Source organism: Falco rusticolus, chromosome 17 (assembly GCF_015220075.1).
Source record: "Falco rusticolus isolate bFalRus1 chromosome 17, bFalRus1.pri, whole genome shotgun sequence".
NCBI lineage: Eukaryota > Metazoa > Chordata > Aves > Falconiformes > Falconidae > Falco > Falco rusticolus.
The window spans coordinates 6,910,354-6,938,340 of NC_051203.1; the positions used below are offsets into that span (position 1 = coordinate 6,910,354).

General features: G+C 48.7%; 1 protein-coding gene and 1 long non-coding RNA gene across 5 annotated transcripts in view; both read left to right on the plus strand.

Annotated features, from left to right (window-relative positions):
• The first annotated feature begins 558 nt into the window (after window positions 1-558).
• LOC119158504 lies at window positions 559-8,598 on the plus strand. Its single transcript, XR_005107887.1, has 4 exons — window positions 559-3,093; window positions 3,614-3,708; window positions 5,643-5,782; window positions 7,311-8,598. It is a non-coding gene; the product is annotated as an uncharacterized LOC119158504 (long non-coding RNA).
• An 8,036-nt stretch (window positions 8,599-16,634) lies between these two features.
• MAGI3 (membrane associated guanylate kinase, WW and PDZ domain containing 3) overlaps window positions 16,635-27,987 on the plus strand; it is a 73,497-nt gene continuing 62,144 nt past the window's right edge. For 2 of the 4 annotated variants that reach the window (XM_037410480.1, XM_037410482.1), the window contains exon 1: window positions 16,635-17,031. In XM_037410480.1, the coding sequence (XP_037266377.1) occupies window positions 16,710-17,031 (322 nt within the window). In that variant the 5' untranslated portion in view covers window positions 16,635-16,709. The remainder of the gene's footprint in view (window positions 17,032-27,987) is intronic. The other 2 variants (XM_037410478.1, XM_037410479.1) reach the window with 1 other exon arrangement.

Below are 27,987 nucleotides of genomic sequence, written 5' to 3' on the forward strand. Positions count from 1 at the left end.
CCACTCCACTGCCTCCAAAGCAGCTGCTCTCTGCGCCCCCCAGCAAAGCCCGTGCATTTTGTACCCATGGGGTAAGTGCTGCTAAACAGGGGTGCTGAACTAAGTTTGCCCAAGCTGCCACCGTCACTTCACGTGACAGGCATGTGTGTACACACTCCTCAGCCAGCCAGCCTCCCTGCAAACCCACCCTTCTCCTCGTCTTCAACAAGAATCAGTGTGTTAATTACCCTGACAACACAGTGGAAGTGCTAGCAGGTGCAGCTATCACCATTATAAGCTGCCATTTAAGTGTGTTTTTATTTCTACAGTTTCTTGCCATTAAAAGCCCATAATTAAGATAATTAGAGCAAAGACATTTGCCTTGTAATCAGCATATATTTCAATAAGATATTTTAACTTGCAGGCTAAAGTTGTTAACTTATTATTTAAATAACGTTATATATATTGACAGTATGCTAGTGGTGCCAGGGAAGCATTTATAGATCCAACTCATTTAGAGAATTTATGATATTCATTTCTTTTTTAATCCCATTCAATTTGATGAACACACAGCAAACCTCCAGGAAATGACAGAGCAGATCCGCAGGTAAGCGGGGACTGAGCTGTGGGAGCTGAGCCATGCCACGGCGCCGTGCTGCATCACGCTGGCTGGGCTCACCCTGATAGGGGCCATTGGAAGGCTCTTTACAAAGGTACAGATCAGTCAAGGCACCGCAGTGATACCCTACAACATGAGCTTGGGTGGCCTCAAATCTCTCCAAAATGCTAGAGAGAGAAATTCTGGCTCTGGGAATTGATTTCTCACTTTACTGTGTCAGAGGCTGTTCAAAATAGCTGCTGTCAGCATCCCTGAGTTAATGTGCACTGGTGTGCCAGCGATGGAGCGGGAGGTGGGAAGGGGCTGGCTGCCCATCCTGCCCTTGCCTTCCCTTGCCGAAGGAGCGGGAGGATATCGCTGCATTTCCCACAGCGCTCTCCATCCCTGTGCCCGAGGCCAGCCCTGCAGGCAGCTGCCCTCGCCCTGCCTCCAGCCTCCTGCTTGCAAACCATCCTGCCTGAGCATGCCTCTGTCCCAGTGCACTGCACGGCAGGCTTTGCCACGCTCCTCCTCTAGACCCAGAAACTGCCTTTTTTCCCCAGCAGTGTCTTTGGGAAGGTTTTATTGCAGTGACATTGTCCCTGGGAAGGTTGGTGTAACCCGGGCAGCGGGTGTGTGGAGCCACCTGCCCAGGCTGCTGCCAGACAAGGGGAGAGACAGCGTCATCGATGTCCCCGTGTCAGCTGCTGGGTACCAAGTCTCCACTCCTGTTCACCTGACAGTGATATATATGCACCTACCCTCAAAAGCTCTCTGCAGCTAGCAGCCCTTCATTTCCCACGTCTAAAAATAGTCACAGGCATTATAAACAACCTTGCACAGAACATGACTTAAAACTTGTTTTTCATCCTATCTGTGTTCCTTGTGGGAATGAATGCTCTTATCTCCTCCTCTCTGTGCTTGGTTTACCACCGTGCAGGAGAGGAACACGAACAATATGGCACATCCAGCACCCAGCCTTGCATAAAGGAAAAGATCTATTTATTTATTTCTGCTTCTATGATGCTCCAAGTTTTTCAGGGGCCTCAAGATGAAGCAGCAGCTCAGCAGCCACCAGAGAATCGCTTGGAGCCTGTTACCTACCAGGTAGTAGCTTTCAAAAAATATCTGCTTACAGAGGACTTTGGCTCTTTCTCAAGAGCTCCTTCCAAATCCGAGGTCTGTCTGACAGTCTCCATGTTAATAAACACTTGCACATTAGCAGTTGTGAAGTTTTTATCTTCTGCTAAAAAGGTATGAATTATGCAGCAGGGAAGTACATGAGCTAGTGGTGTATAAATCGCTCAGCAGCACCAGCACCGGCTCGCCCGCAGGAACGCCACACAGAGCTGCAACGAGCCCCGGGGTGCTCCTGCCTCCCCAGCCCAGCTCCGGCTGCCTGCAAGTTGGCGCATGGGCTCCTGCTCCAGTTTGGTGCCTCCCAGTTCCCAGGCGCTGGCCTGTGAAGTCTGTGAGCATGTCTGGCTCTGCTCTGCCTTGGGAAGGGCACGGCTGCCCTGCGGCTCCGCACCGGTACAGAACGCAGGTGCTGCCGGGCGCTGGTCCTGCCCTTGCCGTGCCACCCGGCCTCGCCGCACCTGCTCGCAGGCTTCTCCCCGACCAGAGGTAAACCATGAAATCCAGAGTTGCACGGTTTCGCCGTAATGAGGCATTTTCTGTAATGCCTCAGACGCCTTCGCTTCGTCACTGCACATGAAAGCTCTCCAGTGATGGCTTCAAGCCTGGAAACAGGGTTTGTGTTTGAGGACTTGCCTGTGCACTGCTCGCTGGTGTGTTCCTGCAGGCGCTCACCCACGTGCTACAGCTATCGGCAGCGCTGCCTTCCCAACCTTATTTCTTAAATCACCTACTATTTTGGCTTTGTATAAAGCTCTCTGCAATAAGCTGAATATTGCGGCATAAAGGCTTCTTATTTATTATTTGGCAGACAGTAGGATTCTGTTAGAGGTCCAGTTGCAAATGAGATGTGGGAAGCCTGGGCTCTTTGCAGAAGCCTTCCTCCCAAACAGATGAGACGGGAGTGGGGAGAAAGGACTCTGGCACCCCAAGGCACTGCCCTGGGGCCTGAGGGACGACCATTAATCAAATTAACTTCAGTAACATACAGGATTCTGCCACATTTCCCAGGTCCTGTTACGCTGCTCACACCCACACACCTCTCCTGCTTTGTGAACCCCATGTGTCCTGAAAGATTTGCTCGCTTTTTTTTCCTTCCTTCTTTTCACATACAGCCCCTAAACAGCCACCTGCTCGGCTACTGCTCTGTGAGGGATTTTTACTTGTGTAATGTATATTTTTTCAGGCACCGTGAAGGTCTGGGGGTACTGAGTTATTAATTGACACACTAAGTTTTCCACTTTTGTTATTAGAAGAGGTCATCCCATGAAATAATTCACAAGTGGAACAGACGGTGAGGAAACTGCTTCTACAGAACAGCCCCAGCCACTGTCTCCAGGCTGCTGGGAGTGAAGGAGAGAGTTACAAATGAGCAACAGGTGAACAGTTTTACGAAGTTTTATTTTCTTCTAGCACCACTGTGGTCTATGAGCCATAACAGGCAGATCTTTGCGAAGCAGCTATAATAACTCATAAATATTTATGATGCTTATTCATCAGGCAGCAATGGTGCAGAAGCTGTAACACCTGACAGTCTCAGTGTGCTGGGCTCGCGTCCCTGAGGCAGCCAGGACAGCTCTGTTACTTGTCCTGCATGGGGGACCCTCCTGCTTTCCTGCTCCTTGTCCTTTTTCCCACAGCTGCCGAGCATGCACGGGAGCAGCTGGAGTATGACCATGCATGTGATGCAAGAGCAAGCGTGGGCTGGGCAGGAGGAATGTCCTGGGGACACCAGTGAGTCCCCAAATCGCTGCCCAAAGAAGGGTGGGGAGAGGAGCTACCCCTGGGGAGGGCTCCTCAAGCACTGCTGCCGACCTGGCTGATGGGCCAGGCTGTCGCTCCCAGTCTCCAGCCAAGGTGCTACAAGAGTAGGGCACTAGCTTTGTTGTATCCCAACAGGATCTGCAGCTTTCGTCTTGCTTCTGGTCCTGGTGAAACTCTGCCTTCAGCACCGAGGGAGGCCCTGCGCATGGACAGGTGTCAGCACTGCCTGGGTAAGGGGCGATGAGCAAGGTGTCGGTGCACCCAGGGGTGGGGGGCTCCCTTGTAAGGGCTTCTCAGAATGTGCTGTCTGCACCCGGGTGCCCTCTCAGCCCTGGTCCTTGCAGCTCCCATGCTGCTACAGAGCCTGGACTGTGTGTTGGTTACGCAGAGCGGTGGGGCTGCACGCGTCCTCCTCCCATGTAAGAAAACGAGCCTTGAATCCGCACTGTCAGCTGAGGCTGAATTGTCTTTGTTGAAACGGCAACTGAGTAGCAGTTTGGAAGTGATGAGGATGTTTTGGTAATCAAATGAAATGAGTATTCAGTTAGAAAGGCACTTTAAGGGTCTTCGGACCTTAAATTCACCAATGTGCACATTGCACCCCTTTGCTGCTCTCCGCAAGTGTGGTGTGGGCCAGCTTGCAAGGGCAGTTAGCTGAACAGCAAGGTCCTCTTCTGCCTCCTCTCATCTGAAGTCATTCCTGGGACCTGACGTCAGTGCCAGCAGCACTGCCTCACACTTCATGCGCTTTCCACACATGTTACTGTACATGCCTTCTGAGAGTCATGCCTTCAGCAGTGAAGAGCCTGGTCTGTCTTGGGGTGTCTGAAGCTCTCTCTCAGGGAGAGGCTCTGTCCCCGTCAGCCGGGTTGTCAGGTGATGGACAAGATGCTCTGCTCATCTTGTCTCCCACAAAACAAGCCGTTGCTGCCTGCCTGGCTGTCGTTGCCGATAGCCTGCCATCTCCCAGCCAGGAGCCTGTGCTCTGGGAAAACCCTGCTGTGGTGTTTGCCTGTGCAAGCCAATCCTCTGAGCCAAATTCATGGCAGCAGGCAGCATTTGATGTGAACCTGCAGTTAATTACATGTTCTTTCTAAAAGTAATTGAGTAGCCTAAGTTCTGATCACTGTAATTGCATCCTAATGAATTTATGTGTCAACTTGCTACGTGCAACTTCGGTGTGTTCTGTAAATACCAAATTAAGTTAATCGCTCATTCTCCAGGCACCCGAAGCACAACTCTGCAGCCAGCTTCACAAGCTGAGAAGGATGCAGAGCGGTCACCGGCTGTCCTTCTCCTCGGCAGCGCTCCAGCCCCGGGCCGGCACAGCTGCCTCGCCGAACGAACCCAGAGCAGGGGGATAAATGTGTGGGAAGTATTAACAGCACAACAGACTGCCCATTATAGACAGCTGTGCTGAGACGGCTTGCTGCAGGGTCGTCCTTGTCCCAGGCGCTCAGCCGAGCGGAGGGCTCGGTGCCATACCTGGCCAGGGACAGGTCTGGGCTTTGCCGGTCAAGCAGCAGGATGCAGGCTCCAGTCCCAGCCCTGCGCTGGGCATGCTCTGCCACCTGCCCCGGCTGCTAACAGCCACCGGCTGCTAGAAGACGGTGCTGGTGCTCTCCTGGCACGTGGAAGGGGCTCCCTGGGCAGCCAGAGAACCAGCTACAAACCCAGACATTAACCCAGCAAACAGAAATGTGTAATCCTACTGACTTTAATGAGAGTTACAAACAAAGAGTCCTTTAGTTCATTATTAATTGTTATGGCTGAGCAAGACGAGAATCCCTACCTGTGCTCCTTGAAGGAAAAAGCAGCTTTGACAAAAGTTACCAAAATGATGCCATGCTCCCATAATGGCTTTTTACAGAACATTACTTATTGTCATTTTTTTTCATGTTTGCTACCAAAATACCAACTACAGTTCCCCTACAAAAGCCGTGCAAGTTAGTTAACCTCATTAAATCCTAAAGGATTAGTCAGCTGTTCCTCAACCACAGAACAGTTAGGAAACATCTAAAGCTCAAAGTTATATGGCTTGGAAAGTGATTTTCTAATACGCTAACTTCAAAGGAATTTTCAAATCCTGCAGTGCAAGGGAGACAGACTAATGTTAATCCACTGGAGTGCTGCTTAATGGCCTGTTTAAATTTTGTCTGCATAGGTCTTTATAAGCAACTGAGCATGGAGGTTGCCTTGCGATAAGCAGGGGTTCAGCTTCACCTCCAGGCGCCGCATCCCCCTCGTACCACCCCACTCACCACACACGGACGTCCTCTTCCCCACGGATGACAGCACGCGCAGGTACCGGGAGCCGTGTCGCTGTGGCCTCTCCCCACCCTGTGGCTTGTAGGCACGCACGGACACAGACCCACCTGGGGAGGGTCTCCCCCAGGCCCACTGGTGGGTGACAGGGAGCCTGTGCCAGGCCAGGGCCGGTCCCTGTCGTGGCTGCAGAGATGCTGGCTCACCATCAGAGCAGACACGTGTCCCGCTTGGCGACGTCCACGCACTGCCAGTGCCAGTGAGTGCCCGGGACCGTGGGGAGCTGTGCCAGGACAGGCAGGCAGGACTCCCTCCAGAGTGAGCACTGGGGAGCCCTGGCCTCGCTGCAGGGGGGGATTAATGCTGCAGGGCCAGGTCCTGCCTTATGGCTTCGCACCCCCATGCTGCAGCTGGACGTGCTGGGGAGCCACCTGCACCTGCTGAGCCCACCCCAACCCCCTGTGCCAGGGCCACTCCTACTGCTGCCCATGCACCATACGGCATTAGGAACCCGTCATCACACAGGCTTTGTGGGGCCTGCCCTGACTCAAATAAATAATGCTATTAACTGTGAAGCAACGAAGGAATTAATACACTACATTTTGAGAACATGAAGCACCAAAACCCACAAATTAATTAAGCTTCACAGCCCCCCTGTGAGACGCAAAGGTAATTGCTATGTTCACGGTACATGTGGGAAAAGAAAGGGATTTGTTGTGGCAGCAGAGGCTCTGTAACGTAACAGCAGAAGCACATGTGGCACTTCAGCCCCAAAAGCCCCTCCTGCTTCACTTATGTCTCCTGGGGCTGACAGGGAGCTGGAGGAGCAGGGCTTGCGCTGGGACAGGGATCCCTGGCTCTGGTCCCATCCTGCTGCCTCTCCCTTCCTCTCCCCACCGTGCCAGGGCACTGCCCCCGCAGCACTGGTCGTACTCTGCCAGGGCGCTCAGACACAGCACGCTGAATCCCAGGTTCCCTGCTCGTAAATGTTGGAGGATGTCAGCGTAATGGAGACAGCCAGCAGTGCCGTCAGTGAGCCAGACTGAATAATGTATTTCCTGGTGTGTTATCAGCTGAGAAACGCGTTAGTAATAAAAATACATGAGAAGAAGCAAGAGGACATGAATGTTTAATTGGATGAGGGCATCCTCTAGGATACCCAGATCTCTGTCACTCAGGCTGGCCTAGCATGAGTGGAGAGGAGGAGCACTCCTCCTTTCCAGCGTGCAGCCCTTGCAGCATCTCCGAGGCACAGTTCTGCAGCCTTGCAGCGCCTGCACTGCCTGGCCAGTGTGCTCGTTGTCTTTGCACCTTTACTGGGCCCTTGACCTGCTTCTTTGCATGTCCTTGCTGTATCTTATCTCATTCACCTAAAAATGAAAGGCACCGTATCATGACCCAGAAACCAGTGAAAGACCCTGGTAGCTGGACCTGATGATCTCAAAGGTCTTTTCCAACCTAAATGATTCTATGATTCTATGATTCCCGACCCCTATGTTGGTAACAGACAGCCCCACAGGGGCCATCTACCAGCAGGTCACTCTCTTTTTTTTCTTTTCTTTCTTAGTGAAACTGGTTTTGAGAGCTGACATTGAAAAATGGAGAACGTGTACTCCACCACACTGTCCTTCACGGTGAGGTCAAGCTGAGCTGTGGAAGCTGAGAATCAATATCTGTAAAATAGATCCATCAGCAAAGAAAGAAAAGTCCCAGCTTTCTGAGAGAGAAATTAATTTTGACATCTTAAGTATAAGTCAGAGGAAAGGCTGGTGCTGGAATGGTGATTTTTGAAGATTATTATATTGTCATTTTTCATTAATGACTCCAAAAGAAACTACCTCTAAACGATAATGGTGAAGTATAATGGCAAACCTATGAAGCTTCTATTATATGCCATTTATTTCAGAAGGGTCCTTTGTTTTTAGCCTGATAACAAAACCCCAGAAGCACTAATCAGGTTTTGGTTTAACAGTGACATGTATTGCCGTATAAACACTGCCAGGAAAAAAAAGAATCTAGAAAATCTGTCTCACTGTGTTTAGAGCAATAATTTAAAAACTGAATTAAAACAGAACAGTAATTCCCAAATTATGGAAATCATAATGTAGCGGTACTATTTTTGTCTGGACGATACGACTGGGCATAGGCGGGAAGGGGGGAAAGAAAAATAATTTACAGGTTTCTCGCCAGTGCTCTTCAAGGAACAGTGACATTTGTAAAAGGCCTCTGAATCTGAGACTGCCTCTGAAAGGTGCTGAAAACCATGAGGAAACAGAGAAACCCAATCTAGGAAATGAACATGGTGCGGCGGAACGGCAGTTTGTTTCTCGGTTGGTGGGAGCTCAGCCGTTGCACCTCACAGCGAGATTGCCATGGGGGGCATGGAAAATAAGGACACCTTCACTTCCCGAGCTCGGGGAGGTCTGGGCAAGCTGCAGCAGCAGCCGCTTACATCCCCACTCGGAGGGGCAGGAGGCAGCCAGGGCTGGCGTCCATGAGTGCTGCCGGCAGCGCCCGCTTGGGAGAAGATCCCCAAGCGCCCTGAAGTGTGGCGGTGAGCCGCTGCCCCCTCGCCGAGGGTCCTGTGTGGGGCAAGCACTCTCATGGCCAAACTGTGCCATCCATCCAGGGCGGCAGCCTGGGGAGGGCTTTGCCCGTGCAATCCTTGGAGTCCCCTTTCCATCACCTTATGCTCCTGCCATTTGCTGAGGAGCAAAACAGAGGGGCCAGAAGGCTCTCTGCAGATCTCCTCTGAACCATAGGTATATTTCTTGCCAAGTTCTTAATCTATAGCAGCGATACCTGGATAACCCCTCCCTTGAGGTGAAGTCTGTTCTGTCAGAGTGCGTTACTTGATTTCTTGTACTAAAATGTAAATTAATTTAAACGCACTTGCAAGGAGCTTATTTCAATATGAGCTGTAATTACTGCTTGGGCTGTAAAAAAAGCTTTCTTTAAAACTTCTATCAAAGTTATTTTGTGTTATTATTGCTTTCTGTGATGTGTCTGGATTTTCCAAACAGCAAATAATTCTGCACTTATCTTGGATCCTTTGATAATATTTTTATGACAGATATACCGAGACTCTAACTACATTATTAACATTAAAAAAGGAAGAATGGGGACAGTCTTTTCTAAATAAGTCTGTAAAAACCTTTGCATGCCATTGCTGCTGCTTAAATACTAATCATGGAAAGACAAGATATGTATTAATCATATAGCTTTGTACAGTAATGTAACCAGATGTGAATTATCGTGTTGCCAGGAATAACGAATGCAGCCGTCCTTCTTCAGCTGGGTAAGGTTTATTTGCTCAAATGAGGCTTTCTGAAATGTTAGTGCAGTTGGAAGAGATCCTCAAAGTGACAAAGCCAGCTACATCTACAATAGCAGCAAAACAAAAGGGCAGTTGTGTTAGTCTGAAATCACACTCTGGACACCGGGGAGCGACCCCCTGGAGAAGGCTGATGCGCACACTGCAGGTCACAGAGGTAGGCAACCAGTTCTTCTTCCAAATGCAGGAGGGGCGGGAGGGGAAGGAGACGTATTTTTCCAGTCCCAACACTCCACTTCTCCTTCATCCTGTTTTCTAGAAATAAAGAAAACTGTCAGTGTGTTGCTGAAGCTCAAACCCCCTCTCCCCCCAGCAGTTCCTCTCTCAGTGGGATGGGTGTAACTGGAGGGGGCAGGACAGCATCACGCCCTCCCTCACCAGTTCAAATCCAGTTCCCTTGCTGCGATAGAAATGGTTTGTCTCTGAAAGACAAGAGCAGGCTGTAGTATGGCCTGCAAGTGACTGTAGGACTCTTGGGGTCCTGGAAGGCAACAACTTACAGGAGTGGGCATCTGCTCTCAAGGAACTGGATTTTCCTTCTGCGCTCTCCAGGGAAGTTTGACTGTGTACAGGCGCAGAGTGCCTGTAGTGCTGCTCCATGGCCTTGGTCTGCTCCTCCTTCTTTCCCCAGCTGCTCAAGCAGCAGATACCCAGTTAGGCAAGAGAAAGTGACTGGTGAAAAGGAGCAGGAATCAGAGAGGAGCCGGGGATTACGTTTATCAGGCAGAGACTAGGATAGGCTTTTGGACCACGTCAGCTATCCCAAATCCCTGTGAACGGGGCTATAAAACTTGACAAGGCTGCTACAGATATTTCAGATCCTATTGAAGATGTAAAACCACTGACAGAGCTGAACCGCTTACAGATGCTAACTCGGCTCCTGGTAAAGTAGGTTGACACCAGGGAGAAGGTTCAAGCAAGGGATTTTAGCGAGTGATGATCAGAAACACACCCAAATGGAGAGAAATAGCTGAAATGATGAACAGGGTAAACCACCATCAAACCAATAGCTTCTGCTGCTTGTGATAAATGGTCTAAATAGCACACCAAAAGCAGTAGCTCACACTGTGGTTGAATTAGATTTGGTTTAAAAGGAAACATTTGCAACAGGTAGTTCTGTTCCTATGAGTGATTATGGATTCATAGACAAAAAGCTCTCCCTCCGGTATGCAAGTAGACAAACAAAAAAGCTTAGCTTGAAAGAGCAAGAAATCAATCCTTTTTCTCAATTCCTGAGTTGTCTGGTTCAAGTCAAAAGGTACTTCCTGAGCTGGCAGTAGCCTCAACAATACAGCATACGGCAGTGCTGGAAGGGGTCAAGATTTGCCTCAATAAAGCCAGCATGAGCAGACTTTGGAAGTGGTCAGATCTGAGGGCACACGCTGCAAACCGCCTGGTCTTTGCCAGTCAGTCCTGTACGTGGAGGAGAGCTGGCCTGTGACACCCATGAGCGAGGGCTGCATCCAGCTGCTTCTGCTGTAACAGAGCACGGGCCAATGATAAAAGCCTTGTGGCTACTTGTGAAATGGTCCCGGTGCCTCAGTATGGCAAAGGGGGGACATCCCTCAGTGATGCAGAAGGGAGAGCACCAAATGATGGGACCAGCAGAGGTCGGGTCAGCAATAAGAGCTGGGATATGCATTTATTTCCTGAGTGTGCCCTGACTGCAAATACCCAGATGAATTTATGAGCGATCTGCCACTGCCGCTCCCTTGGTCATGTTGTGCTTGCATCCTTAGTCTCCAGCCCCTCAGTCCTGCTTGTCTCCCCATGCCACGTCAGAGCATCCCACTGGTTTTCTCCAGCCTTGATTTTTCTGCAAAGCCCCAAACTTTAGATCTAGACTTAAACGCTCCATTACTGCTTTTAGGCTCTCAATCCAAAATGTAGACTTCAAACCCACGCTTAGCTGTGATTCTGTATGACTCCGTGACTCTCAGTTCACTGTTTGACTGGGCATTTATCCTCACTTTGCATTCATCCACATCTGCAGTGCTTGATCACATTGCATTGCAGATGTTTCCTGTGTGCCCCAGAGCAAGAGGCTGAGGGGTATTTGCATAGGCTGCTTCTTTATTCACTTTGACAAGTCCTCTTAGTTCATCTTGTTAACTCTTACACAGAAAGCTACAGCAGCAAGGAGCCGCACAGGCAGCAGGCATATGTGGAGCAATCTCTGTAGTTATTATTATTTTTTTTATTATGGAAGTTTTGACTCTTGAGGGTGAGCTGCACGGGAGAAAGCAAAGTAGATGAAAAGTGCTTGAGAACATATTCCTGTGTGCTCTGTACGTATCTGTGTTACACCTGCTGATGGAAATTATTTCTACTCTTTCAGCAGTGCTTTGTTTGTTGTTCGCTTCCCACCACCACCACCCCCTTTTTTTTTTTTTTTTTGTCAGCTTGAGGATAACTAAACACTGCTGTCATTGTGCAAAGCAAGTACAACACAGCTCAGTTGTCCAAGCTTTTAACCTGATGGTAGATGCTTGCATCAAGCAGGCAAATCGTTCGGTGTCTTTTTTTTTTTTTTTTTTTTTTGTGGTCTCCATTGCAGATATTTGTCTATACACAGCCTCCTTCTATGGAGGTTTCTATCATTTTATGAGCATTAGTTTAAGGGAATTTATGGTGTTTCAGGTATGAAATATTGCTGAATGTGCATCTGGGAAGTTGAGGCATACAGAGGATCTGACTTGAATTAATTTCCTGTAAAATCTTGGTCAAAACATAGTAAATTCCCAGACCAACGCTCCTGCTGTTTGAAAATTTTGTGTGATTATTTATGAGACATTCAAGGTCTATCGTATGTAATGATCACTAGTTAATATCTGCCCTGCATTGCTCAAGGGTGGTTTTTTATTTGTGGAAGCAGGGAGAGAGAGGAGAGAAGGACATAATGCTGCATGAATGCCATTCTTGCTGGTATTGCCTTTTGTTTGCAGGCCATGGCAATGTGTGTATCAAATACAGGCAGATTTATGGAGCAGCTTTGTATTGGCAAAGCATTTGTTCATCCTGATCTATCTGGGGCTGATACATTTTCTGTTCCCAGGTGAGGAGTCCAGACACCAGGGATGAGCCAGCCCAGGCTGACACAGATCACTGTTAAGACTTGGGTTTATTCTCTAAGCTTTTTTGGAGCTGGACAAAATTCCCTGGTAAGATCTGCTTGCATGGCAGCTTTTGCTCTTGTACAAGTTAATTTATGACATGTTTAAAAGTTTGCCTTCAGATAACTGTATCTTAGGGTCACACAGTTTTCAAATAGGCAGTCCTGGATATCTCTGTCCACAGGACAGCAGGTGTCTGGCTTTGAAGCACCCTTACCCAACTGTGATTTGTTTATGCTTCCTTAGAGGCAGGTAGCTTGCTGAATAATTTGTTACTTGGTGTTTGAGACGAGTGCTTCTGTTAGGAACACTGTGCCCACTGCTCCTCCCTGGAAACTATTTTTGTTTTCAGTTAACACGGTGCAGTCAACCATCACTGCTGGTTCTCCCGAAAGCTTTAACAGCATTGTAGTCAGGTAGTATTGCTGTGAGACAGTCGGAGCTGCTGTGTGCCCAGCTGCTGGGCAAACAGAAAATAACACACTTCTACACATATAAATGTCTGCACATTGCTTTGTACTGGTGCAACTTGCTTCCATTTCATCCTCGCTGAGGATGGAATTGCTGTTTTGTGTGTGTATGTGTTGTGTATTTGCCGCTGCCTGGGTCTCTTCCCTTTAAGCACAGGACTGACGCGCTGCATGTAGCACAGACAGTTGCACTGCAAGTGTTGGGCACTAGAAGGACTTTGGAGGAGTCAAAATGTAACACCACAATTCCTTTTCTGTCCTCTCTGAGAATGTGTGTCTTCAAGCTCTAATTAAACAGCACTCTGACATGTTTTTGCTGTTTTGATTGCCTTTGAACTTTGGCAGTGTGATAAACAAACTTTGCTTCCCTGCCTGCTAAGAAGCTGCACTGCCTGGAAGCAGTTTATTTCCTTAGTTCTGATGTGGCAGAGTTCAGCGCACTGTTTTCATGGCATCTGTCCATGTGCTGATGCCAACAGCAAGAGAGGGATGGCAGCTGCCATGGCATGGCAGGTGATGAACTGGTGACACTGGAGCACTGATGTCTCTTTGATGGCCCCTTTTAGCTCACTGAGATTTCAAATGCTAGTGCTCAGTAAACACACAATTCTTCACACCTTGGTGGGCTGGAGCTGGTGACAGTACAGAGCACGTTCCTTCTGATCACTGGAGGTGGTTGCAGACACTTCATGTGTCTATGAGCTGCAATGAGTACTTGCAAAGGAGAAAGGAAAGCAGGACGAACATACTTGTCATCATGTGGCATAAATGAGAATTAGAACTGTTGGTTCCCAAGCAGTTTGCTCATGTTTCAAGGTTTGCTCGTGACAGAGAAATAAAGGAGGTCCTGTGGGGTGAGGTGTGCTGCGTGGTGTGGGCTACCCCAAACCAGCATGGTGGCAGGGGGGCTGCCCCGATCTCCAGCAGTGCCCACTCCTGAAAGGTGCAGTGACCAGCAGAGGTGAGAGCGGGGAGCCCAGGACAGGGCCTCGGGGAGCCCTGTGGGCTGCGGCTGCCCCTGGAGGGAGGCTTCGCCCATCTCCTGGGTCTGCACATGGTGCCAGTGCATCTGCACCCAGGGTGCTGAAGAGGAGACAGCGGATTAGCAAAACGATACTGAAAAAGTAAATACATTCAACAATGCCATTGACTCTCTCAGCATACAATAAGACTGAAAGGTAAATGTGCAGCTCCAGAAGAAGATTATCGTTCATACGATGTACAACCAGCCTGCATAACTTCCCAGCATTGTGGAGGTGGGGAGCTTCATAACATGTACAGAGGATTAGGCAGCTTTTTTTGGCTTTCAAGTTTATATTGAAGCATATTGTTAAAGACAACAGGACTTTCACTGAAAGAACAGCAGCTTCATGACTTGCTTTTGTTATTAGCGAGTGTGTCGAGCTCAGCATTTCTGGAGGTGTCCCTTGTTTCAGGTCTGTGAACACAGTGGGGATCTCACGCCAAGGTTTGAAAGTCTCAGCCAGCGAAAAGACTGAGCTGCATTTTCGTAAGATAATGGGCGGACGAGCCTTCTGTTGAAGGGGATGGATCAGCTGCTAGCCCTGGAGCCAAAAGGATGCTTGTCTTCTTGAGATGTCCACATTGTCTACATACAGTTGCATGTATTCTCTGTAACGCCTGGCACAGGCCACTGTCAGTGGCTCATAAATTATGGATCATGCCTGGTGTCACAATTCCTGTGCAAAATATTGAAGATTGGTTTTAAATAATGTGACAGTGTCCCTTTTAATGTCCCGATTACGAGCACCACAATGCTTTCAGCCTTCTTGCTTCCATTCTGCAAGTGGGAATGCAAATTTATCACTGGCAGTTTTTTCCACACCTGTTGGCAGACAGCCCCATGTACCTCGAACAGCACCGAACACAATGAGCTAAACCTGTGCTGGCTGCAACTCCGTTAGTGCCGGAGATGTAAGGGGGAGCATACACCTCAGATGTATGGGGAGCATTTGGTTAATGGCCCCAGACAAGTTTAGATTACATTGTTTTACCCCATCAAGCACAGCTTTGCTATAAGATTGGCGTTCTTCTATCTTCTTTGGAAACATTCTTGCTTTTTTGGTAATAGCTACTATGGAAGTCAGGGGTCCTCAAACTTTTTAAATATGGGGCCGGGTGGTTGATGAAGTGGCAGGCAGCCATCTGCGGCTGCTTGGTTTCTCCCCAACCCCCGGCGGAGGGGGGGGGGGGGGCCTGTAAATACCAGGGGCCAGACTGAGGACCCTGGGGGGCCGTATCCGGCCCATGGGCCGTAGTTTGAGAACCCCTGATGTAAGTCATAGACTAAGAGGCCTTAAAGGGTAGAGGGGTCTCTGAGAACTGGAAAATATCTAGTAGCAGAAGCTACTGGTATTTGTAAGGTGCAGGTTTCTTCGTGGTTTCTGTACTACGCAGAAATTAACCAGTTGTTGCTGTTTACCATTGCAAAACATTGTGTTGAAATGTGATACTTTTAAGGGGCTCTCTTGTGCAAACTGAGGTGAACACAGGAACACAGCAGTGGAAACAAAAATCTATTGTTTTACAGCTCAGCAAACATTCTTGGGACTCTGAAGATACGGCTTTTTCATTTCCGCCTATGCTAAGGAAAGTGTTTGAGTTATGCAAAGTCACACCTCTCTATTTGCAAACAATGGCAATGCTACACCTTTTCAGGACTCCGGTTTTAATGCAGCCCCACTGCTTGGTAAGGACCTCGACCCCCGGGGCACAGCTGGAGCCTTCAAGACACTCCTAAAACACAGTAGATGTCAAAAAAGATCTGTAGTGGGAATTCAGCCTCTGAGTGAGAGAAAAACAATTTAAAATGACTGGGCAGAGAAATCTGCAATTTGAACCATAAAGGTTTCAAAGGATTAATTTTCAGCTTTTACAGTGGTGATGTTGATTTTGAATGAACTTTCCTGTGGTTAGCAGTTTTTAGTGTTTCATTTGTTAAACTGCTGTGCTATGCTCCCAAATGCAAATGCTGTGATTTTCATAGCGCGTACCTGGTGTGCAATCTGTACCTGGCATGAGCTAATTGCTACACTGACATCTTTGATACACAGCTAAATAAAAAGCTCATGTGGAGAGCAAACACACTGGATTTGTATTTTCCAATTGCAAAAACACCTTCATGGGTATATCTGAATTATAGCCATCACTTTCACCTCTGCTTTGGCCTGGCGCGCTCAAGCTGGCTTTGAACCAACTGGCCCCAGCGATGGCAGCCATGCGGAGAGTGGCGTTCTGCACCGCTCCGGTTGTGCTGGCAGTAAACGCAAAAAGGAAAGGCAGCAAAAAGGGAAAGTAGCTGGAAGAGAGGTGCGCGCACAGCCCACTTCAGCACCGAGTGGAGGCTCTGCAGGGAGCTGTGGGCAGCACGGCGCAGGGATGGCGGCCCTCCCTGCAGTGGGGTTTCGCCAAACTGCTGCCACCGCACGGCCTGGCTGGGAGAGGTGGGCCTGGCCGAGGGGAGCTCCTGGCCGGGGGGAGGCTGGCCCTGGCCGAGGGGAGCCTGCCCGAGGGGAGAGCCTGCCTGAGGCGGGCGCTGACTGGGGGCTCCTGGCTGAGGGGGCACCGGCTGACGGGAGATCCTGCCCGAGGGGGGCTCCCGGCTGCGGCGAGACCCCGGCCGCGGCGGGCCCCGCCTGCGGGGCTGCTCCCGGCCAAGAGGGCCACACCTAGCCGGCGGCGCGGGGCCGGAGCGCCCAGCAGGGCCGGGGGCAGCCGAGGCCCGGCCCGGCCGTAGCGCCGGAGCCCGGAGCCGGCCGCCGCGCTGCCCGTGACGGCACTAGCCCCGCCCCGGGGGCCGGCGGCAGGGGGGGCGTGGCCAGCGCGGCCGGTAGGGCGCGGCGGGGGCGTGGCGGGGCCGGGGGCGCGCGCCGGGGCCGGGGCCGGGGGCGCGCGCGGCGGGGCGGGGCAGCGGCGGGGCCGGGCGGGCGGGGCGGCGCCGCGGCGGGGCGGCAGTCGGGCGGCAGCCGCGGCCGGGGCGGGAGCGGCGGCGGCGGCGCGGGGCGGGCAGCGGCGCCCCGTGGTGCGGCATGTCCAAGACGCTGCGGAAGAAGCGGCACTGGCTGAGCAAGGTGCAGGAGTGCGTGGTCTCCTGGGGCGGCCCGGCGGGCCCCGACCCCGACCTCCTGCGCGGCGGCGCCGAGCGCGGCGAGTTCCCCTACCTGGCGGGCCGCCTGCTGCCGGGCGGCGAGGGCGCGCCGGGCCCCGCGCTGCTCTCGGGCAAGGCGCCGGCGCCGGGCGACGTGCTGCTGGAGGTGAACGGCACCCCCGTCAGCGGCCTCACGCACCGCGACACGCTGGCCGTCGTGCGGCACTTCAGGGAGCCCGTGCGCCTCAAGACCGTGCGCCCAGGTGAGCCGGGCGCCGCAGGCCGCGCCGCGCCCGCCGGACCCGCGGCCCGCCCCGCCGCTGCCCGCGCCGCCGCCGAGCCGGCCGCGGGTAGGCCCAGCCGCGCCGGCGCCCTGCGGGGCGGCGGGAGGGCCGCGGCGGGGTGTGGGAGCGCTCGTCCGGTGGCGGCGGGGCGCGGGGGGCGGCTGCCGGGCTGGGAAAGTTTCCTGCGCCGCGGGCGGTCGCCTCCGCCGAACGGGGCGACAGGCGGGGAGCGGGAGGGGTGGCCTCGCCGCCGCGTGGGGCTGCGCGGGGCCCCGGCGGCGCGGCCCTGCCCCGGGGCGGCGCTCGCTCCCCCGGCCCGTCGGGGACCGCCGGCTTTAGGCAGCGGGTGGCCGTCGCGGGCCGCCGGCTCGGTCCCGGTGCCGGGGCGCGCCTGTCGCCGCGGGGGAGGGCCCGGTGCCCAGCCGCTGCCGCCCGCCTCGCCCCGCGCCGTGCCGGCCGGCTCCGGAACCCGAGCGCTTCCCGCGGCTCCCGCTGTCGCGCCGCCGTGCTTGGCGTGTGGCGGAGCGGCTGTGCCCTCCCGGGGCCGAGCAGGGGCTCCGGGGGCTGCCGGGGGTCCCTACCCGCCGCCGTGCTGGTGTGCGCGGCAGCCGGTGCTGGCGCCTGGGCACCGGCCGTCCCGGCTCGGCAGCGGGAGGAGGCGGTGCCCCGGGGTTCCGTGACCCGCTCGGAGCCGGGCGGGCGCTGGATGCTCGGGACCGCGGAGGCGGGAGCGTGGCTGGCGACGTGCCGTCACTGTGCCCTGTTTGGTTTCTGACTTGCCAAAGACAAACACCGAGGACAAACTCTGGGTGCTCTTTTTCCGTACGCTTAGATTAATTTGCAATGCCCTTTAATTAACTAACGATACCAGATCCTTGTGGTAAAATCTATTTCATCAACGTGCCTGTCAGATGTCAAGTTAATGCTGAATTGTGGTACCTGCAGTCACATGAGCCGATGATTCAGTGGAATGAGCTTCAGATTTACCGCTTTCCTGGTCAGACGGTCCAGGTGCAAGCGTGATGCGTTACAGAGAAACTGTCTCCGGTGGAACCGTTTTTATCTGAATCCCAACTGACAGCAGTGTTTCTGATGCGATTTCTTACGCAGTTTCTTTGTTTGACATCTGTCTTGTGCTTCTTTCGTAACTGCTGGGTTGCTAATTGACTTTAAGCGACACGTATTTTAAATCAGATTTTCCTTCTTTGACCAGTAATGAAAAGTCATCTGAAAACTGTGCAGTTGATCCTGATACATATCACTTGCTAAACAAATTAAAAAACAAAACAAAAGAAAAACAAGCCCACACCTTAAAAGCACCTACAGAAGCCTGGTAAGCTTTGAAAGATGTCTTTATTTCCAAAATTAGAAATCCTGTCTTAATGAAGAAAATAGAAAAGAACAAACAGCTGCAAGTTAAATGCAAAATAAGAGGATTAAAAAAAATTGAGGAAGATAGGAAATAATTGTAAATCCCTTTTAAAAAGAGAAAGCTTGTGGAAGATAAAAACTACAGTTAGGAGATCAAAGGTATTTCTTGTGTTTATTATGGAGGGTAATAGGGGTATTCCTGTACGGGGACTTTCCACAACAGAGATGGCTCAAACTGTCAAGTTAAAACTGGCAGGAAAGATACAGAAGAAATTGATGCAATGAATAGTAGAAAAGGTCCAGAGCTGGGTGATGTTCATTAGGAGTTCCAAATATGAAGCACTAAACAGCACTGTGTTGCCCATTCCTTAAATCATCAGTGGTGTAGGACATGGTGCTAGTAGGGAAAGGGTCCAGAAGACCATTGGGACTGGCTTCTGATGCCAGCAAGCTGGTTAAGACCGTAGGTAAGACTGAAACTACTGGGCATGTGAATAAATACCATCTAATGAGGAGAGTGGGTGGCTTTTTAGAAGAAAGGCTGTTAGTTTTTGAAGGTTCACTGGTTGGTTTAATCAAATCGAAGTATTTTGATGTGCTGGGTTTTGAAATAGACTTTCAGTAAGGTATCAACAGACATTGAGTAAGGCTCTCACTGAGCGCACGTTGTGTGGTAGCGTAGCTGCCAAAAGATAAGAGCAGAATTCTCCAGTGGGTTAGTGAGTGGTTAAAATACAGCAATGGTTTTCTCAACAGAAGGAAGCTACTGCTGGAGTCTTGCAAAGACCTGTGCTGTTTAGCATAGTCATCCAGAGCTTGTGAACCGAACGCTGGGTTGAGTTGTAAAAAGAGAGCTAGCGTTTTCATGCTGAATTTATTTAACTTTTGGAACAAATAAAATTGAAGCTTCAGATCCAACAATTCTTCCCGTACTGGAACATATTGCAAGCTTATTTACCACATCAGATGACTTGTGCAGCAATTTTCTGTGTTAGACTTAGTGTCCTTAAATACAGTATTTTAAAGCATACTGTTTTTCTTGGTTGGTTTTGTTTTTTTACAAGATTGCCACAGTAGCACTCAGTGGCAGTGTTCCAGTTAGGGTATATGTAATTAGGAAAGTTGTTGACAAGGCGTTCTCTGTGAAGACCTGTGACTTTGAATTTGGCTTCCCTTCTACCCCTTGTGATCCAGAGCGATCCAGACTTGCTGACCTTTGGAAGGCAGCTGGGGAGATGCGTGGGGTCGTGCGGGTGGTGAAGGGAGCGAGGGCTGGGGTGCTGGCAGCGCGCACTCGTAACAGGTCTGGATTCTCAGAGACCTGTAATTGTATTACTGGTTTTTAAGGTCCCGTGTTTCATGTTTTCCTTCAGTCAAAACTGTTCTCTCTCAAAAGAACCATCACGTTGGAAGGCAAGGAGTGCCTCTGCCAGCTGGCCTTCGTGTCCCTGATGGCTTTTCGGGTTTGAGTGCTGCTGGGACAGAAGTCTGAGGGGATCCAACTTCAGGGGTCTCTACCACCACAGCAAGGAATTTGTCACCTTGTGTCTCAGTCTTAGGGAGCTTATAAGGCCTTGATGCTCTCGTGATCTGCCTCTGCATTTTAGAAGCGCAGCTTTGGGTTTGAGGGCTGGCTCCGTATTCCAGGTGAAGTCTGTGCAGGTGTCCCAGTGGCCTTGAACAGCATGTTGGGGGACTGGACTGCTTTATTTCAAGTAGTGATGTAGTCCTTCATTAAAGGCAGCAACAGCTTTAGTTGACAGCAGTAAAATCTGTCTGTGATACTTCTAGCAAGCTCATAGAAAATTTAAAATGGAAATTTCAAGATGCTGTTTAGTCTTGTTTGATAAGACACTTGAAAGATATGAATGTTAATTTGAATGCCATCTGTTAACCGCACATCACAAATGATGGACCATTTTGTTGATGAAGAGATTTGTCCTTCCCTTTCTTGCTCTGTCCTTACTTGCTGAGGAGGGGGAACAAGACCAGTGTGCCGCAGGCTGGGGATGCATGCTGTTGGTGCTGCAGCTGGGCCCCTGGATGAGGTCTGGCTCAGGTGCGTGCAGGCCAGCTGGAAAATCTTCCATTCTGGTGCCGGTTGATCAGACGAGCAAAACGGCAGTACAGAGAAATAAGGCTTCTTGTGCAATGTGATACTTATATGTATGTGCATGCATGCTAACGCAGGCCAGCTCATCATAATGAATGCATTTGTATTTTAGCCACGCTTGGTAAGTGCTGGTCTCAAGCTAATCGCTGGCTTACATGCATTGAAACAATGGCTGCCATGTGGCTCAAGGACCTTCCCTGTCCAGTGTTACTTGTATTAGTACATGAGCCTTGTAACTAACTGGCACTGTTGCAGGTTTTATTTCCATTAAGGAAAAACTAAAGCATTTTGCTTTAGTCAAATCCACTGTCTTTGAGTGCTAAGTTCATCCTTTAAAGGTACCTTTTTTTTTTTTTTTTGCATACGGCATTCAGATCTAGCCAGAAAGATGTTTGTGTGTACAGGTGAGGCTGTGTGCTAAAATACTCATAAATACAGCTTTGAATGCCTTCTTTCTTCACAGCAGTGTGGTAGCCAAAATACATCAAAACTAGGTTACAGACTTGAAGTAAGAAAAATTACTGCAAGTTCCTATTTCTGCAGCCTGAATTGCCAGATACTACGTAGGAAGGAATGTGTTTTCCTTCCAAACTAAGGAGCTTTGATGAATACAGCTACTCTGTGGCAATTATTATGGTTTCATGGCCACTCTAACTAGCACCTAGGAAGAAAAGGGCAGAGTCTTGCAACTCTTCCACTTGACAAACGCTTCAGAGCACATAGTTTTGTCCCTTGATTATTGAGAGAATGCATGTTGGCTCCGTTGTATCAAACCCGATCTTTAATCAAAAAATGCAGCAAGATTTTAAATGATGAAAAGCCCCCTTCAGACTAAATTTTTTTAATAGTCTCAGTGCTCCTGAAACTATTAAATCTCTATTTCCTATGTATTTGTTTCATAGCTGACTTTCACAGTGGTGGCTGGAGCTCTTCCTCTGACTGGGGCATTTATTTGTTATCTCCCATCTGGATTGCCTGGCCTGCAGTAAGTTATCAGTTTGTGCTTTGATGGTTTTTTTTCCCTGCTGGGACACATGGAGTACTTCCCAGCTCATACTCGCAGGACTCGTGGGATCATTATTTTTTTCAGTACTTCGTGCAGTTTATGATACATACAGTACACCCCAGTTGAAAGCTGACACATGTTGCTGCTTTGTGTGTGCTCAGCCACAATCTGCAGCCTTTTGATGTGACATCTCTAACTACTTCAGATCTATTGCTTTATTTGAGTTATGATGCGTTAGTACAGAGAATAAGGGGATTGACAGGTGGATGTGGTACTCTGAAGTTCTCGGTACCAAACTGATCTTTTTCTTCGAGTCAGTATCTTTCACTAAATGATGTAATACTCTTGGGACTTGAGGATCTTGAAGCCAGCAAGGCTTTGTCTTACCAAAATGCTCTCCTGATCAAAATCTAGTACAACCTTACGAGAAGGTAACTTACTGCTGGATGCATTTTCTCATGTGACTGTAAAATTGCATGGTGATCGATCCCTGATGTGTCTGCTACCGAGAGGAGTTGAAGGAAGTGTTTAGCAGTCAGCTTGTGCATGGGGGTCCCTTCTCTGAAGCAGAATGAATGAAAATGGTGATGACACATGCAGTGATTCAGATCAGGATTTGACACTCGAGACACAATACTTGAAGCTGAGTATATAAGATTCATTTACATTTTCTCTTGTGCTTGAGGTAGGTATGAAGCCTTCGTGCGGGGGTAAACATTTGCATGTTTGGCAATTAAGGCAGAGAGGAGGGCACGCCACACTCCGAAGCTGTTTTTGCAAAATCAGATGAATTCTAAATGTGCCATGTTAAAACAGAGATCAGAGTACACACTAGGATAATTTTGCCTCTCAGAGGAAAGGCATTACCCTAATTCTGTGTTTCTGTGGAAGCTGGCAGTATGCCAGCTCGGAGATTAAACAGACTAATGTGTTAGTCTGCTAGTCTGAGGAGCTGACGCAGCCAGCTCAGGTCCTTCAGTCCTTGATGTGCGTTGGGTGGGGGGCTGCTGGATGCTGGTGTGGAAAACTGCCCTCCCTGCTTCAGGGTGCATGGGGAACTGATCCATTTTTATACAGAAGGAAAGGCTGATTTGTTTTACCACACTTAAGAAATGATGAAAACATTCAGGGTTGCTATAATGAATGTGTAGGGCATCCCAGTTCCTTGAAACTGTGCAGGAGACAGATGTGCAGTCTTGAAAAAGAAAACTGATCAAGAAATGCTTTTCGCTGGAGGCTGTTGTTTCTCCAAAGCATTGGTAGTAGCAGTGGTGTGTCCTATAGCATTTTTAGAGAGCCATCTTGCACGAAAAGCTATTAGCTTACATCTCAGATGTGTGGATGCAGAGGACTATCAAGCACTTGCCAGGGCATGGGTATTAGTATGTGCGTGTAATTTATAATCTTGTTTCTCCTATTCATCTTTATATAAACACATTATTCTTGGCATAGAATGTATTGCCTTTCACTTTCACATACTCCTTTGTTTAAATTTTCCTGCGATGAGTACCGTGTTAATGATTTCACCATAAATGCGCTCTAATTATTCTATTCTTTCTTGGCGTGTTAGTCTCAAATGATAACGAGGCCTCATGTGGCTTTTGCTGCTGCGCTATTTAACACCACGGTTTTAATTTGCACTTTTTTTGTTCCCTTCAGGAAAGCCATTCTCTTCCCTGTACGGTTTGCTGATGTCTCTCCCGAGACCCAGTAGAACAGTGCAGTGTAACGCTGGCATTTACCTGGAGCTGGTGGCAGAGCGGGTAGTGCAGCCAGTGTTCTCCAACCCACCTCCTCTGCGTCTGTGTCCCCTGCTGTAGGGGAAGGAGATTTTCGCTAGGACTGAACGATCAAGCACTTGTTATGCCTGGAAGGAAGTTTTCTTGTTCAGGTAGACAGTTTTGATTGAAATTCTTGCATATATCTTTATGGTGCTTTTCTATTAAAAAGAAAAAAAGAAAAAAAAAAAAGCTTTGGTCTATAAGCCAGCATAGAACTTCTTTAAAATCCTTGAAACTGTAATTTTGCCACCACTCTGCAATGGCAGGAGGCTTTTTCTTCTATGTGAATGAAGCCAAGAATGAAATAAACATGAACCTTTATTAGAAGCCATGATTTCAACAGCATATTTTGCCTTCATAATTTTTGTTTAGGTGTTGCTTTTGAATTCTTGGCTGGCTTTAATGAAATGCTAGTCAGTTGTAGAAAATGGCTAGTTTTTACCACTCTCAGAAGATGAAATTTCCTTATTTTTTTTAAAGGAATTCTCATTTTTCTATTATAAAACAAAGACACTTTAAAACTGAACTGCCTTTTTAGAATATTCCTGAGGTAAACAAGCTGCACTTGTATAACTTGCTATGCATCGTGCTCCTGTATTATTGAAACCTCTGCTTCAAGATACTTTTCAGCTGATAATTCTTAAAAAAAAAAATCATATAACAGGTATTGTGCATTCAAATTGACGGCTGAAAAAAATTATTCTAGTTTTGATTGTTGCTCTATTTCGATGTCTTTGATTTCATTCTTCTGATTCTTGTTTTTAATTCATGATGCTTCCTTTTAAGAAGCATTTTGTCACATTCATGGGCTGTTAGTTAAATCGCATCTTGTTCCCTGAATGGGAACAATTTTCTTTTTCAAAGCGATAGTATTCCTGAGAGTACTAGATTTGGATTAAGAAAAATATGAGCTCTTTGTATTTGAGAGTAAATTCCTTATTTAGTTCTGCTGAACAGAAGGTGAGGGAAAAATGCAGTAGGAAGATTGCAGACTTGTATTGATCTGTTACATCATCATCAAAACAAGAATCCTAAGTAATTCATCTTCTCGGTTGCTAATTGGTATTTGAATCTGTGTTAAATTAATCTTTCTTGGGCCCTCAGCAGGTTACAGTGGGAACAGGAGCTGCTCCCAGGTGGCATACCAGCAGTAGTTGAATACGATGGGCTGGCTTCCAAGCTAATCAGTTTTAAAAGCAAGAACATATACTTTGGTGAAAAGGGGAATATCCTAGGAAAGGGTGTTTGTCGGTGTGGCGTCAAGGAGACTGTAAAGGCACTGATGGAGAAAAGGGGATAGCTGCTATGGGTGCATCAAGTTGAGGGACACTGGGGTTTGTGTTAATTTTTCCATACTGTCTGTTAAAACCTCTGTACAAGCTGCCCCTCAGTGCTGTACAGATGCAGATACGGGTGGTTGCACATAGCCATGTTCTGTGATGAGTTTAGGTGTAGCTTTTGATATGAAATACCATCATAGCAATCTTCAAGCTTATGTCACTGTGCTTTTTTGTCATATGCAAATGCAACGTGTTAAAGTAGTGATCGTATGTGGAAATGTAATTTCATTTGCAAAACACACCAGGGTGGTTAGACATAACTCTAGGCTTTCTCTGACAGTGAGCTTTTAAAGCTTGTTTTCATAGCTACTTTTGAAGATGCTTGCTTAAGCTACTTTTCAATATGTATGTTTCTCAAGCCTGTAATTTTTCATGAATTGTTGGTTGCTCTCAGTTGAATGTAACTTCTTCAAATTGAAGATCACTGGGGTGTTTACTATCCATCCTGTGTCACTCTTCACTTGCTGAACAGCAGCAGTCTGGTTTGTGTAGCTAGATCCATTGTAAATTTATCTTCCTGAGATATGGTTAAAAAGTTAATTCCTTTAAGCTCTGGATTGCCGTCTCTTCAGTTACCTGTACAAAAAGTGTCAAGCTTGAATTCTATCTCTGTCAGATCATGGTACACTTGAATATTGATTCTTACTGAGTTCTACTTCAGTGCCATTTCATTACTGACTTTTGGTATTAAAAACAATCAGACTAACAGCTGGTGCCTTATGAATATGGATTATGGACACTATATAAACATCAGAAGTATTCTGGGTTTTAGTGTCTAGAAATGCGTTATTTCAATCTGCATGATAATGAAGTATTCTTTCAAAAAGGTGCTAAAGGCAATCAACAAGGTTAATGTGATTGTGTGAATCACCTGTTACTAAAGTTGTCTTTTCTTAAATCCACTGCATTTAGAAATAGAGAACATGTATTCTTAGAAATTCAAACTAGTATTGCTGTAAAATGAGAACCTAATCCAAAATCTGACCACAACGATAGTTGCGTTGCACTTGTACAAAACTGCGTTGGTTTGGTGAGGCTGGGACCCTCCAGGACCATCTCCAGCACAGATTGCTTTGAAGAAGCTGGTGGTATCACCTTGTCTCCGCTGTGATGCAAGTGCCTGAGCTGACATGTGCCAGGCAGGTCTGATCCAGTGGGGGACGTGGGAGATGCAAGTCACGAGCTGGTGTTGCCAAATTCTGTAGATGGTATTAGGGAGTACTTTGGGGGTCACTCCTCAACTTGCCTCAGAGAGCCAGAAGCAGAGGAGATGCGAAGAAAGAGGTCAGCAGCCTGGAAGTACTTGAGCAGTGAGACAGAGAAAGGTGGAATTACAACAGAATGGAAATAAGTATGAGTGAGATTCAGTAATGGTACAAAAGAGTAGGGTTAGGGGTTTATTGCTTCTTCTCTCAGCACAAGCACGAGGCCATAACCGACAGCAAATAATCCCTGATAGTGGGAAACATGTCTTCATTTGGGCATGTCAAGTGCCAGGGGCAGGCCCTGGAGAAGGGCTCAGCAGGGTTCAGTAACGGTTTGACCTTTGCCTTCTGATGCTTATTGTTCTAGCAACCTGCACGTGCTAATTAATAACTGCGTGTGGGAAGGCACAGATGTCCAGTTTTCTTCTAATTTAGTCCCAGTATACCTTTAAACTAAAGACATGGGAATGCTTCCCTCGTGCTGGATGTTAGTTAAAATATCATTGTTTCGTCGGCCACGTGGGAGCTGTAGGAGCCCGTGGAGGCCCCAGACCCACAGCTGCCTCTGTCGGGGTGGAGCTGGTTCCCTCGAGCGTGTCCTCTTTGCTCCATAAACGTCATGTGGGGGAATATAGAAGTTTCCATCAAAGTCTCCCAGAAACCGCTGCAGCCCTAAATGTTCACATACCACTGGATGTCACTTGGGCTTCTCAGGTGAAGTGGGGACGTGGCAGTCCTCCCACCCTTCCTTTGTCAGACTACAAATATGTATTTACTCGCTGTATCTGTTTGGGGCTGAAGAGCGCGGCAGCCTGAGGCAGGGTGTGAGGACCAGCGTGGCACTGACGCCCTGCAGAGGTCCCCCGCTCGCAGGAGGGCACTCAAGCTGGCACACGGCGCGCCTGGGGAGGGCTGCGTCCCGCGGGAGACCGGCCCCGGTGCAGCCTGACATGTTGGCTTTGCAGGGCATGTTGGTCGTGTCTCGGCTGTAATGTGCCTCCCAGCTGTTCAGGTGTGACATTCTGCAGCGGTGCAGCAAGCTGTCCTGCCGGGCATGGCCCTCCCGCACCGCTCCAGTGCGGTGTGCCAGGGCTGCCGGGCCGGCACGGGGTGACTGCCCAAGGGCTGCGGAGGAGGAGGAGGAGGTAACTGCAGCCTGGCTGTTTTCAAGGTTGATTTATGAAGCTTATTAACAATAGGAAATAAAGAATTGGAAATTGGAAACACATTTTACTTAATTTTTTTTTCACTTTTCTTGAAAACCATTGTTCAAGCACCTGAGAGATGTGAATCGGGGTGATGTTTACTCCATCGTAGATTCTTGGCTTGCAGATTTACAGCATTCAGTAGCTGTCTGCAGATCATTACAGGTTTACATAAAAGCACTTTCAGAAGTTTTCAACTCTAGATGCATCATAGACTAAACATGATAGTAATCTAAGAGAAAAAACAAGCTCTCTTCCTTGGCCATCCCACTAAAAACTCACACGCATTTTTAGGCCTGGTCATTAGATGTTTCACTTCATAGTGGAAATATGAATAAAGTTCTCATGTCTTAGAAGTAAAAATGAGTGGTCAGTATGTTCCAGTGTTGTTTACCTCCCAGTAATCAAATGCAGTTTGAGTTATACATCTTTGGCCAGTTTCTCAGGGCTCTGAAGAACACTGAAAGCCATTTTGAACTTTAAAAATACAAGTTGGTAGATCTGTGCAGTCCTCTGCCAGAAATTGTTCTGAAAAAAAACCATCAATACTTGGTGGCTTAGCCTGTATATCAGGCTTTGAATGTAGAGCATAAAGGAACATATTTAGTGCTGGGTTGCTACTGAAATGCCCCAGCTGGCTTTGCCAGAGGTTTTTTTGATAAAACATTTAGGGAGAAAGTAATTTCCCTTGGACTGGGATCGTTTTGGAGTTGTATGTTAAGAGCAATTCGATGTTAGCTATTATGTTTTGGGATTCAAATTGTGTCTCTTCTGTTAAGGACTGTTTTAGCATGCAGGCGAGGATGTAGCACGCAACTCAGGAGCGCTTTTGCCAGGACCATCTGTTTGCCCATGGAAAGGGTTCGTCAGCTCTTGGCGTGCTCTGTGGGCAAAGTGGGGTGTGCTGGTATGGG